Genomic DNA, 13,661 nt, shown 5'->3' on the forward strand with positions numbered 1-13,661 from the left:
TTCATGACATCTTCCATATCTCTCAACTTAAGAAGTGTGTTCAAACCCCAATAGAAATTTTGGAGCAAGAGCATCTCGAAATCGAGCCCAATTTATCCTATGCGGAGTATTCTGTAAAGGTCCTCGATCTAAGGAGAGATACACCCGAAGACAAGTTGAGGATGTATAAAATTCAGTGGAGTAACCACACGAAAGATGAAGTGACATGGGAAATAAAGGAATACCTTAATAATCACTTCCGCGGTTTTCTTTTTGACCAGGGAAGTAAGGCACGAAAGCCACACTAGTTCATATTTTCACTCGAATCTCAGGACGAGATTCCTTTTAAGGGGGGTAGGCTGTAACAACCTAGCCTAATTAAACCATGCTCAATATTAAGTAAAGTCATTAGAACATAAAGAAGAACAATTGGCAGTTGTGAAGACAAGTAAAAATGACACTTTTACCCTCACAAGATAAACAACATTTTAGACCATAACTCAATTTTTTGCTGAAGAACTTAAAAATCTGTCCAACTAAGAGTTGTAGAACTCAACTTTCCTAACAACTTTTATTTTTGGTATTTTGCTTATCCGAGCAGAAGACCTTCAAAAACTCGAAGTTCAAAATTGTATCAATTTAAGAAAAACAGATAAAGTCCAACTTTGGAGCTCGTTATCTAAAATTTTCTAAAATAAACTCAACCTCAACTCTATACAAAAGTTTTAGAGATTCAAGCCCTTAACAACTTTGACTAAAGGAGTATGATCGAAATCTGCACAGAAGGCTTCCAAAACCCAGGTCAAGGTCAACTATTTTGATCATCCCAGCCCGAATCAGCAATCTAGGCGAAGTCTGGAATCAGTTCAACCATGCATATCGGCTTAAACTTATCTCACAAAACTTGAACAAAATGCCAGCAAAACCCTTTCTAAGAGTTTGAGAGCTAAGTTTATACAACAACTTCCTCAATTGGACTCTGGTCAAATTCACATCAGAAACTTTTCAAATTGGGGCTCAAGTCAGCCAAAAACCTAGAAATCTGCCAAACTGCCGTTTTTGCCTAAGTCTGAAAATCCGGCGTTCCTCCAAACTTTGAAGCTTTGTATCTTCAAATCTGATGTGAATTTGAACTCAGTTTAATTACAAAAGTTGAACTTATATATGAGGGCTACAACTTTTGCAAAGGGAGTAAATGCTGCGCAGTTCAAAAATGGGGAGTTAATCGCGCTTGAAGATCGGCCCGGCGATGCAATCCTGCAAATCTCTCGGCCAGAGCGCGCCAGAGCACGCGCGCCGCATGCTCCAGAGCGTCGCCGCCGCATGGCATGGCTTCACCAGCGAAGCTGTCTTGCCCAGTCTCCGGCCCCGGCAAGATGACGCCTCGCGCGCCACGCCGCCAGTAAGCGTCATGGTCCTCCCATCTCCCGTCAGCCTCGCCTCGCCCAAGGGCACGCCCCGCCTCCTGCCACTGCTCTACCCACGCGTGCACCCACGGACGCCTGCTCAAGATCGTCGCCTCTGCCAACCACCACCCCGCCCGCGACGCCTTGAGCGCCCGCCTTGCCAACCCGACGTCCCGGCAAAGCTAGCCCCACGCGCACGCTCGCTCCGCCCAGAGCCTGCCACTCCCCGTCGGTCACCTCCTCTGTCCGCCAATGGTGCCGCCGCCATTAATGGCCGCAGCAGCGCCCCGGCTCCCCTCCGACTCCCAGCTACCAGTCTCGGAATGAGAAAGCATCCTATATGAGGTGAATGCAGTCATAATGCAGGGACACCCCAGTTCACCCTTCCTCTCTACCCGTATAATGTTCTCAGCTGAAGGATAGTTTGTTTTATCTGTCAGAGGATCCTTTCTGAGTTGTTGCACTTGTTTGGCACAGATCCTCCAAGGGGGAGCAAGGATATTATTTTTTGGAGAAGGGGCAAAGAGAAAGCAAATGATCCATCAGTGCAGCCTAGGAGATCTCATAGGACCACCGTCACATGGGAACTATCCAGAGGGACCATTCACATTGAAAATCCCAGCAATGATGACAGTGACACATCTAGTGATGATGAGGAGACTGAGGATGACACATATGTGGAGCCACCTCGTGAGAGTTTGAAGAGGAAAGGCAAAGCCATAAGGACCAGCAGCCATGAGGACAGTCAAGGTACAGGCAGTAGTAACAATGAAGAAGAAGGTGATGATTTTGATGTGCCTACATCTTGTTCTCAACCTTCTCAATCAGATGTCCTTAGAGAAGCAAGGATGAGAGAAACTCAAGCAGCTATTTACAGAGTAAAAGTAAACTACAAGACTGCAGGAATGACTAAAATTTGCTGGAAAGAAAGAGCAAAGAATCCCTAGAAAATTGGAAAGGCAAATGTGGATTATAGATTCTACACGAATTTTCACCAAAATTTCTATGAGAGTACTATTCTTGCTAAAGGTATTCCCATTGCTTGCTCTCAATTCAATGATTGGTCTCACTTGGCAAATTTGGGAGACCCCATGGTAGATGAAGTAATACAAGCTTGCAAGGACAAAACTATTTATCACATCATGGGCTTTGAGCATAGTTGAAATAGTGAAATCATTGCTCAATTCTATGCCACTTGCTACTTTACTGAGAAGAACAATGTGAGGTGGGTGTATTGGATGACGGAAGGAAATTGGTATGAAATATCCATAAGGGATTTTGCTACTCTCCTTGGCTTTCTCACGGATGATCTTGACCTTGTGAGGATTCACATTAGTAAAAAAACTCTCAAAAGGAGAAATGTTCAGAGTGTATCTCACATCTCAACTGGTCAACTATGGAGAGACACACAACATGATCCCATTCTATGGCTGTCTAAACCGGTTGTTTAGAAAGACACTCGCACCAAGAGAAGGTGATGCTAGCAAGATAACCTTTTATGGTCAAAATTTGCTTGAGGCCATGTCACCTAGTGCAAGTGATTTTATTGTGGTGGATTACATTTGGGAGGAGATAAAAGATATTGCTAGCTCTCCACCAAAGTGTTGTGGATATGCTCCCTATCTTATGCATGTGATTGAGCATGTGACATGGCTTAGATTTAAATATGATCATCCTCACAAGCCTTATCATTTGAAGCATGACATTGTTGGGCCAACACTTGAACAGTTTTTCAACCCTCCCAGAGGTGTTTCTAGCCCATCTATTGAGCTGGAGGAACCTTCTAGTGTTGTTGCCCCTTCCGATGCTCCTTCTAGGGCTGCTGCACCATCTAGGGCAGCAAGGACTACATCTACACAAGGTGGTGCTAATGGCTCTCAAGAAAGGTATAAGCCTCCCTCCCCTCTTTGCAAGATGTTCAATTTCTTCACGGGCAAGTGCAATTCTATGAATATCAAGTTGCACAAAGAGAGGCAAAAGAGAAAGAAGGACACCATTTGGCGCAAGCAAATGCAAGAGCTCAACAGGCCAAACAACCCTCCCTCTCCCATTGGCTCGGATGGTCAAGAAAGTGAGCCGAAAACAATTGAACAACAGTGGGAGAATGCTCAATCCACTGATTATTGGGGAAGGACTTTTGGTTACCATAATCTCACTTTTGGAACTATGCCAAGTGGTGGTGGTTCGTCCTCCGGTGATCCTTTTCTTGGTACAGGGACTCCTCAGCCCTCCACTATTGATCCTAACATCCCAAGAGATGCAGCACAGCAGCTTACTTCCATGATATTTGGATTTCTACAGCATCCTCCTCCTCCTCCTTTTAGCGGCCAGAGTGGAAATGATGGTGATAAGGAACCCCATAATGCTCCAGCTGAAGACTAGAACCTGAGAAAAGCCCCCAAGAACTTTTGTGGTGATGGATGACAAAGGGGGAGAAGAAGTTACGATTAAAGCTTCGGGTTCAAGTTTCTATCAGTAGCTGTCTAGCAAAACCGGAGGTTCCGGTTTCCAAAACCGGATGTTCCAATTTTTGGCTGTTGGATGCAACAGGCCCTTGTAATACATTCTATCCTAGCTCTTATGGACTTGAGAATTTATGCGATGTGTGCTACTATGTGTCTTGAACCTGTTTAAGATTTGTTAAACTCATTTGCATGGTAGTGTGATTTTATTGATTGATGAATGTCTTTGGTAAGTGCTGTCACGTAGAAAACGGTAGTTCCGGTTTTTCAGAATCAGAAGTTCCGGTCTTGGCCTAGCAGACAACACCACTTTCTCTCATTTTATTTGATTTCTGATTATATGCTGCATGCATGACATGTTAATTGTTCACACACTTGTTTTGCACCCCACGGATGCTGAGATTTAGGGGGAGTTCCATGCTTGTCTTGAAAATGTGCAAATTGGCATTTTAGGCTAAAATTTATGAAAAATAATTCTATGGACATGTTGAGGGGGAGCACTATCTAAATCTTAGTACTCAAAAGCTTTAATAATATATCTTTTGTAAGCTTTAATCAAGGTTGTCATCAATCACCAAAAAGAGGGAGATCGAAAGAGCATGTAGGTCCCTAGTTGATTTTGGTGTGTTGAATGACAACGTGATTAAAGGTCTAATGAACTTGTTAAGTCTATGAGCAGGTGTAATTCTATTGATAAATAATCTTTGTGGAAAAGATTGTATTAAATAGCTCATACAATGAAAAGAATAAGTATGGCATATGGCATTGTTCATCCAAGCAAGCAATGATGTAAAAGAGAGATTATTGGTAGGTAGCCTCACATTGCAAGATTGCTTGAGTTGAAGATGAATGTCATAAAAAGGAATATTATGTGAATCCCATGATAGTTATATGCGATATATGACAAGCAAATTGAAGAAAATATAGAGGCATGATGGCATTGGGATATTGGTTGGTCTCTAAATAAAATAAGAAGCTTGTCATAAATAAATGGGATATAGAAGTCAAAAGAAGATATGATCTCAAGAGTGTTTCATTCATAATGTCAAAACATTGCTAGACTCAAATGTGGCAGCGATGGGATGAAGAAATCAAGCAAAGTGATTAGCTACGAGATACTAAGCAAGATTTGGTCAAGTAATGACTTGGGCTATGAGCTTTGCTAGGGTGCAGTGGCTAGTGCTTAAAGGATTTTGAGGTATGAAGTCAAGCCTTACCAAGTATAGTAATGGGATGCATCAAATGTTTATTGAGTCGTATGAAGAAGTGACTTGTGATATTGGGTTTCATTCATATGTGGTTGAATATTGATCCAAGTCACTAGCTCAAAGTTGAAGTGCTCAAACCAAAGAGCCAAAGATCGATGCAGCTCTCAAGTGGATATGCTTATCAAGTATGGTACGATTCATGGTAATGAAGCACAAGAAGATGAACATGATGTTTATATTTTGATCTTGAGTATAGATATGCCGTACTATCAATAGGGATTTATCACATGGTCATTTGACATAGTCTCTGTGCTCAAGTATCCTATGTGAGGGAAGAGAGACACAAAAGCCGCACGTACACACTAATGGTTAGAAAGTTCCGAAAGTTTCTAGAGAAGTTTCTGGAAGTTCTAGAGTTTCTGAAAAAAGTTCTGAAAAATTCTGGAACTCAACTCTTAACGGCTAGTTGGTTTGAAAAACCGGAGGTTCCGATTTTGGGAAACCGGAAGGTCCGGTTTTGGTCTGACACTTCTAACGGTTAGTTTTTGGGGAGTAGAATATTTATACCCCATGACCCCCTCAGTTGCTAGTGTGCTTCTTGCCTGTTCTAAGCTGAGCAAAAGCCAAACAGATTTCCCCAACCCCTCTTTGTGAGTTAGTGTGATCTTTGCTAAGATCCTGTGTGTTGGGTAGTAGAGAAGAGTTATTTGAGAGCAGTAGAAGAGTACTCATACGCTTGAGCACTGGTGTGCCTTGTCAAGTTTCAAGTGAAGCATTTGTTACTCTTGGAGGTGTTTCTCCTAGACGGCTACGCGTCGCCCAAAAGCTCCTAAGGTGTGGTAAGCCACGAGACAGCTTGTGCAGGTCAAGATTCGCCTCCGAAAGGGAAGAAGCTAACTAGTGAAGTGGGTAAAGGGTTGAGTGCAATCCGGCTTCTTTGGAAGCACCCAACAGAGATGTAGGATTTGCCCGGAGGTGAATCTAAACTTCGGTGAAACAAATCATTATGTTTCCTCACTGGTTTGCTTACATTTGCCTTGCACTTCCACTTCATTATTGATCTCGTAACATTAGTTGATCTACTTGGGTGTTAGTGTTTGTGAAGTACAGGAGCTTAGTGATCTTGCTAAGATACACCATCTGAGCATACTCTCTAATCTAGTTTGATCTTTACCTCACTTGCATTGCATAAGGTTTAAGGGGTTCTGTCTACCCGAGTTAAAATCGGAGGCTCCGGTTTTGAAACCGAAAATTCCAATTTCCAAGTAGACAGATTTTATTCCGCTGCTTAAGGTGTGTGTTTCCTATCTTCGGAGATTCCATAATTTGCGGAATCTCCGGAAGTATTTTCGGAAAAATTCGAAAGTCTCTGATAAACTTGTTTTAAGGGGCGACGATTTTCAGGTGACCCCTATTCCCCCCCCCCCCCCCTCTAGGCCGACATCAAGATCCTTTCAGCGTTGCGGGCATAGAGCTCTTAACAACCTTGGGTTTCTTGCCAAAGATGCGTAGCTGTTGATCATTAGAAGAGCCTTGGCCGAGCAAGCCCTTCTTTTTAAGAGCCTCGAGGCTGAAGATCTTGGACTTCTTGCTAACCTCGTTCCCAGGCTTAGAGGCCAAGTCCTCAGATTTCTTCTTATTCCATTTGCAACCATTCCCACCAATTTCAAGTGAGCCAATTGTTGGAGGTATGCCCTAGAGGCAATCATAGAGATGATGATATTCCATTTGTATCCATGATTTGTATATTGTGTTCATTGAATATCCATTAAAGGCTACGTGAATTGATTTGCAATTATGTGAATTGTATGTGAAACTCTTTACTTGTATGGTTATTCTAAAGTTGTCCCTAGTCGGAGTTCATGTGAGGATACACATGAATATTAGACTAGCACATGTATTAGTTGATGACTATGTTTCACAAGTCATGGACATGAAGATGTTAAACTAATAATGTGGGCACATGTGGAGACATGTGCTAGGACTGACCCAACACGAGAAGTAGTTCTCTCTTTACACGACATGTACGCTTTGTCCTTAGACCTGAGATTGTCGCATGTACTCAAGATATGGATCGACTTACTTAGGGGCTATCAAACGCTACACCGTGACAGGGTAGTTAAAAAGGTAGCTTTCAGGTTTGTCAAGAAGCATGCTATGAGACATGGTCAATCAAGATGGGATTTGCTCCTCTCTGATTGAGAGTGATATCTCTGGGCCCCTTGAGTGATCGGATCCGAAAATGCATGGTCATGCTACGTACGGTTAAGAGTTAACCTACAAAGGGATTCTGAATCACAGGATCGAGAAAGAGCGGTCGGCTTGGAGCTAGACCAAATATCATGAGGCAAAGGGAATAGCATGTACATAATGTTGTGATGGTTCGTCTGATATGATCTTCGTGTGCGTATAGGAGTTGGTACGTCTTGCTAGAGGCCGCTACCGACTATTGGGCTGAGTAGGAGTACTCGGGCCATGTCTATACGTATCCGAACCCATAGGGTCACACACTTAAGGGGCTGGAAGCCCAATTCGGATGTGATCCGAGTTGGATTAGGTTTGGAAGTACTAATGGGCCTCGGACCCAGAGGCCCGTTAGGAACCTCTATAAATAGAGGGGTGGGGGCGCCCTAGGGTTCACACCTTTTGGTGAAACACATCTGCCGCGCTTCCCACACCCTCGCCCTGTTGCATCTCGCGGACCTAGCAGTCCGGCTTGCGACGCTTCCTCCCTGCACGTGTGGATACCTTGGAGGTGTTGCGCCTGCAGCACTTGGACGAGCCGCCGACGAGCCACGACGAGCCGACGACGAGCCGCGGCACGATCTTGTTGCACATGGACGAGCTGCTGGGATGTCGACGTGATCGACTACGTTCGACTACGCGGATTGACTTCGCTGCATCGACGCAAATCTACATCTTCCGCATCAGTGCGTCGAGTGGTAATCCCGTGATCCTTATACGACAGTTTTCCTGGTTTACGCGGTAGAAATTTTTGATTTGCGCTAGTGTAGCCTACCTCGTATCCCAACACCAGTCATGCCAGCCTCGCACATCTGCTTGGAGGGCTTACGAGGCTTGGCGTGAGGCTCGACCTCAATACCCATCTCCAATAGAACACGGTTTACTCGGAGACCATCTGTAATAAACTTACAAGCAGACAAGTATTCACTCTCATGATAGGGTCCAATAATATCCATGGCCCGCCTTTCAACCTCGTTGACAAAAACGCCGGCGTTAACCCCCTCCGGCAAACTCAATCCAAATATGGGATAAGGGAGTAGCCTAGGGTACCACAGTACAGGCTTCATGACAATTTCCTTTGGTGCCTATCTGCTAGAAAGGGGCCAAATAGGCACCAAATGTCTACCACCAAAAATTCCTCAACTAAATCTCGCCCAGCAATTGACGAGGAGGCAAGGACAAAAGCATCTTTGCATTCTCGGATATCTTTTGACCTTATGAATGGAGGAGCAGTTGTAACATCCAAAGGCAACAACGAGGTAAAAAATGGATAAAATGGCTGACCATAGCCGGAAGTCTCGGACATATCCATCTTAATATAAAACCAATAGCTAAGCCACTCATAGTCCCACCTATTCTTTTGTGCTGAAGAAAGCTCAACTCTGGAAATCTTTCTACTTTGATTCTTCCTTCGCATCGTGAACGTGCAACAACCAAATTGCATTTCAAAAACACCATCCTCATCATCAAACTCAACCCTTTTCTTCTGTGCATGAAGCTCAAACAACCTCGCAAATCCATCAACATCGATCACACCTCCAAAAGTACGTTGCACCTAGTAAAACTTGGAAAGTGCTATGACGTTGCACCTAGTAAAACTTGGAAAGTGCCATGAAAGAGTTAGGGGTAAGCTGGTGAAGCTTGGCATTATATCTTTCCAAGATCACAGGTAATGTTTTCTCGCAGGGAAATCGCATGCCAGCGGTAAAGAAGTCCCTAAATACCACAGCCTCGCCAATTTGTGGTTTCGACACAACCTTATCACCAGGAGACCTAGCAACACCCTCGGGAAAGTATCCTTTGCTCACATAGAAATCAATAGTGTTCTGCGAAGCCAATGATCGCCCGAAGCGCAGAGTAGGAGGGTAATCGTCCTTGCTAGCCATTAATTCTGATGGGTCAGCCTCTACATTTGAAAGATCCTCCCCACTCTCAATATTGGAAGAAACCAAAACTTCACCAACCTCACCAAACCCTTGTCCCTCAGTAGCGTCGTCACGTAACCTCGTTTATTCCGCTTATTCTTCGAAAGACATCAACCTCGCTTTTTGCATAATCCGAGCCAGCTGAAAAACATACGAGCAGAAAATCAAAACAACATAATAAAACAAAAGTTAAGCAAGAATGAAAAATATAGATAACATCAATACCTTTGAAGCTTTGAAGATCAAGGAGAACAGCAGAAGAAGCACGAATCTTAAAGCGGACAATGCGCAAAGTAACAGGAAGATGCGAGGGTAGTCCAAGGAGACTCGCACCCCTGCCTTTTATAGGCACGTTACGGGTGCGAACGAGCATCTCTAACCTCGAACGGAAGCCAAAGCATCAGCCAATCAAAAGTCGACGCGTAAGGTGCAAAAAGTAACCGTCGGCTCATCTCTTCTCCGACGCTCGAGGGTGACGTTTTTTGGTAGAGCGATCCTTTGTCACGGGTTCGGCCTGTCGAAGTCAACCCTCGCCCACGAGGGGCCACTATTGGGGATCGCCCAAAAACTACACAACTTCGAGTGCCATTAGTAGGCAAGAATAGCTTAACCTCGCAACTTCTTAGTCAAAATTCGAAACTCCTTAACCTTGTTAACTCTGGACTAACAAAATGAACTCACCTAACCTCGCACACTCTTTGCTATTTTGATACTTCGAAGCTGACAGCTATTGAGCTACAATCTAACTTACCCTCAAGTGTTCGAAGCTAGTCTTGAGCACCGAGCTTTCAACTCTACTTTTTACTCGGATTGGAATTGAACCAGGCGCCACAAGGTTAAGCACCTCTCATGGGCCAAGGAAGAAGGCACGAGGGTAAGGGCTTCGCCCAGCTCGAGGGTGGCGGTTCGAAGCTTAAAACTCGATCTGCTGCAGAGAAAAAGTCTCGAGGTTAAAAGAAGATGATGGCGTGAGAAACGTGACTACATGAAGGCGTGACAAGCGTGACTACATGAAGGCGTGACAAGCGTGACTACATGAAGGAGTGAGAAGCGTGACTGCATAGGAGAATTCAATTTGTACACGTTACTCCAATGAGTGACTGCATAGGAGAATTCAATTTGTACACGTTACTCCAATGAGTGACTGCATAGGAGAATTCAACCTTTATGATCGGCATATCCTATAAATATAGTAGGTGATAAAGGATATTTTCAGAATATAAAATAGCTCACGGGTCACTATAAAAGGGAGCCCCACGTGGGATTGATTGTTTTTCAAAGTTACAAGTTTTTTCCCATTCCACCGGCTAAGCTCGAATTTCTTTGAGATCAAGATTGACGTGGCGCTGTCCGTGTGCGGTATGCACAGCAAACAAATCTAAGGGAAAAAAAAAAAGCTTTTGTCTTCATGAATTGTAGTTCAGGTACGCAGGAAACCGAGCTGCTTGTTAACCAACCTTGTGCTAACCTGACTGATAAAAATGCATTGCTCCCAGTATATATTTTGGAAAAAAAGAATATGCACACCAGAAAAAGCTTTAGTTGCCCGGCTGAAAATAGAAATTATAAGGATTCCTGATAAAGTTCAAAGATGTACTTATATGCCTTTTTGCGTTTTGCAATTTTCTGAAAATCCGCCCGGCGCAAACTGGGAAAGAAAAACAGCGGCCACCGCCCACCAGCCCCAGTGTCACCGCCACCGCTCATAGTCCAGCAGCTAGCGCCGACGACGCCAGCCGAGCGAGCGGTCGATCGAGGCGTCGCAGAGGTTTGCCCATGACGCCTGCTCTCCCCATTGATCTTCCTCAAATCTTCCTATTCTGCATCTCCCCAATCCATGCCGGCCGCCACTTGCTTCCGCCGACGGCCCCCGCAGAGGCGTGCACGCCCGCTCCACCGAGCGACTTCGTGGCCTAGCTAACAAGCTCAAGCTTCGGCGGCGGTTGTGCCCGGCCGGCCGCTTCATCCAACAACTTGCTTGTGGAGGCCCAGATTGTGCCCTCCTCAAGACTTGACTTTGCCCCAATCCTCTTCCCCCATCACAGCCCCAAATTCACAATCGATCCCCTGCTTGGACGGCTATTTTGTTGTTAATCCATTTTCACTACTTTTGCATATCATCTTTTCAAATTGATGCAGAATCTGCCCCCCAAACCATCGCCGGCTACAGATCGATTGTGGATTGGGCAACCTTTCTGCGAATTTGGTTGTAATCTGGGGTCTTGAGGCTAATTACAGGTAATCTGATACCTACTCTTCTGTCCCCCTTCAATTATTTTGTACATTGCTCTGACGACTGAGATGTATGGTTTGATTGCTTCAACTCATTAGCAAGATTTCACCACTGACCCCAAGCTTTTCATACTCCTAATCAATTGACTTGCTGACCTGTAGGTTTTTCTTCTTGATTGTATGGCAGTCATATACCCAGATTACATATGTTTGATTCTTAAATTACATTCTACATTTTCTGGAGCGGTCTACAATTTCTTAGGAAAAATATTTTCTTGCTAACCATTTTGTTAGTCACATTAAGCTATATGACCATATGGATGAGAAAAAAAATTCCAGTTCTTTTCCTTAATGCAGAATCATAAAGTGGGCAGATATGAGTATGCTAGTGCCATTATTTTCTGAAAGCATGTACTGGTTTCCCTAAAAAAATGTTGCATAGTTTCACAGTATTAACAGGTTATGGATTCTGTTTGTTTTCATTCTTGCCATTTTCTTGATTGATTGTGCATGTTCTTCCTCTTGCACACCCTTTGCACCCAAGCTGTTTCTATGTTGGAAAGAAAAGCTACTGACAGAATTACTATCCTTTCATCTAGTAATAGATGCCAGTTCTTCAAGCAGATTGAATTGCTACTGTATCATTTTCGTGTCCAACTTTTTTTTCTGTCCAGGCTTTTATATTTGCCATGAAGCTATCTAACAAAATAACACCATGTAGCTGGAGGACAATATTTAATGTTAGTCCTGCTCGATCCACTTGATAGAATGTCCGTTGATGGTCCAGCAACCTATTATATGCTTTATTTTTCCAGTTAGAGGATGATTAAAAATGCACACATCTCAGTCTACACAATATCTGCTTCCAGCTAAAACCATTTCCTTTTGTTGGACTTAGTAGTTCATTGCTTGAAGGCTGCAGTATTGCGATTTTTTTTCCTCCAGTTCTCACTGCAATATGTGGTGTTTTTAATGTACTCATATCGCTAGTTCACATTGCTGCATCCTGCTAGGAATCTACTAGTCTACTGAAGTTCTATAAGCTTTAGGCTTTTGGGCTGAGGTGAATGTCTCATTTGGGGTTTTGGAGCTGAAGGTACATCAATCCAACTCTTCATGCAAATCTGAGCTAGGTGAAGATACAGAGCCTAAGTGGTGGTAAATTGATGCCTATGTTCCATATAACATTGTAGCAAAATTTCATACACAACTTGCTGGAACTTTTTGTCAGTTGTTTTTCTTCAGCTAAAGAGATCAATATGTTTGTGTTTCACAGCTGAGGCTATTTTGGCTATTGATTACATTTTTTCATGGAAGACCCAACCTTATATTTCTTTAAATCGAGAATATTTGTTGGAGTAATAATAAAAAATGATTTTCTTCTTGTGCTACATAGCATTTTTGAAACTTCCAATCATGGAGGAAATCCCTGATGCTTGTTAAATGAAATTTCAATATTTTTCCATCTTCTAATGGCAGGCAGAACATGGCTTCCTTGCCATTGGCCACCGCCGAAGCATGTGATGCTAATGCTGGTTTAATTCTGAATGGCGATCTTCGTGCCCTCCAACCAATCTTCCGTATCTACGGAAGGCGGCAGATTTTTGCTGGCCCTGTTGTAACACTGAAGATCTTCGAGGACAATGTTCTGCTGCGTGAGTTCCTCGAGGAGAAAGGTCACGAAAGGGTCCTGGTGGTCGATGCTGGTGGGAGCATGCGGTGTGCTGTTTTGGGCGGCAACCTCGCCCAGCTAGCACAGAACAATGGGTGGGCTGGCATTGTGATCAATGGCTGCATCAGGGATGTCGATGAGATCAATGGCTGCGACGTTGGTGTCCGGGCTCTAAACTCGCACCCAATGAAGTCGAACAAGAAAGGTGTGGGCGAGAAGCATGTCCCTGTTACTTTTGCAGGAACCAGAATATGCGACGGTGAGTGGCTCTATGCTGATTCTGATGGCATCCTTCTCTCAACGTCGGAATTGACCGTGTAGACCCGTTCCATACCTTTAATGCATGTATATGAATTGAGAGCTTAAAAGTAGGGCATGTCTCTTGTCATCTTGGTGTTATATATCGTCTGAACTTTTCGTAACTAGTATTTCTGTTGAATCGCATGACTACTGTGAATAATTCATGCTTCCATAGTTACTAAGTTTTTTTCGCTTCGATGTATTTTTGAACTTTGTTCTTGTTCCCCTGCTTT

At 43.8% G+C, this 13,661-nt stretch overlaps 1 protein-coding gene across 4 annotated transcripts; it reads left to right on the forward strand.

Moving 5' to 3' along the window:
* The first annotated feature begins 10,851 nt into the window (after positions 1-10,851).
* LOC101757713 (putative 4-hydroxy-4-methyl-2-oxoglutarate aldolase 2) lies at positions 10,852-13,610 on the forward strand. 4 transcript variants are annotated; one of them, XM_022826910.1, is made up of 4 exons: positions 10,852-10,992; positions 11,364-11,462; positions 12,470-12,614; positions 12,936-13,610. In XM_022826910.1, the coding sequence occupies exon 4, from the start codon at positions 12,943-12,945 to the stop codon at positions 13,447-13,449; it is 507 nt and encodes a 168-aa protein (XP_022682645.1). In that variant the 5' UTR covers positions 10,852-10,992; positions 11,364-11,462; positions 12,470-12,614; positions 12,936-12,942; the 3' UTR covers positions 13,450-13,610. The 4 variants fall into 4 exon arrangements, with proteins under 4 accessions (XP_022682645.1, XP_022682646.1, XP_004968239.1 ...); XM_022826911.1 differs by having other exon boundaries at positions 12,470-12,589; XM_004968182.2 differs by having other exon boundaries at positions 12,470-12,552.
* Positions 13,611-13,661: the final 51 nt, after the last annotated feature.

This window comes from Setaria italica, chromosome V, assembly GCF_000263155.2.
Source record: "Setaria italica strain Yugu1 chromosome V, Setaria_italica_v2.0, whole genome shotgun sequence".
Lineage (NCBI taxonomy): Eukaryota > Viridiplantae > Streptophyta > Magnoliopsida > Poales > Poaceae > Setaria > Setaria italica.

Bases quoted from the DNA above. Each gene is read 5' to 3' on its own strand.
- LOC101757713 (XM_022826910.1), top strand. From the start codon at position 12,943: ATGGCTTCCTTGCCATTGGCCACCGCCGAAGCATGTGATGCTAATGCT.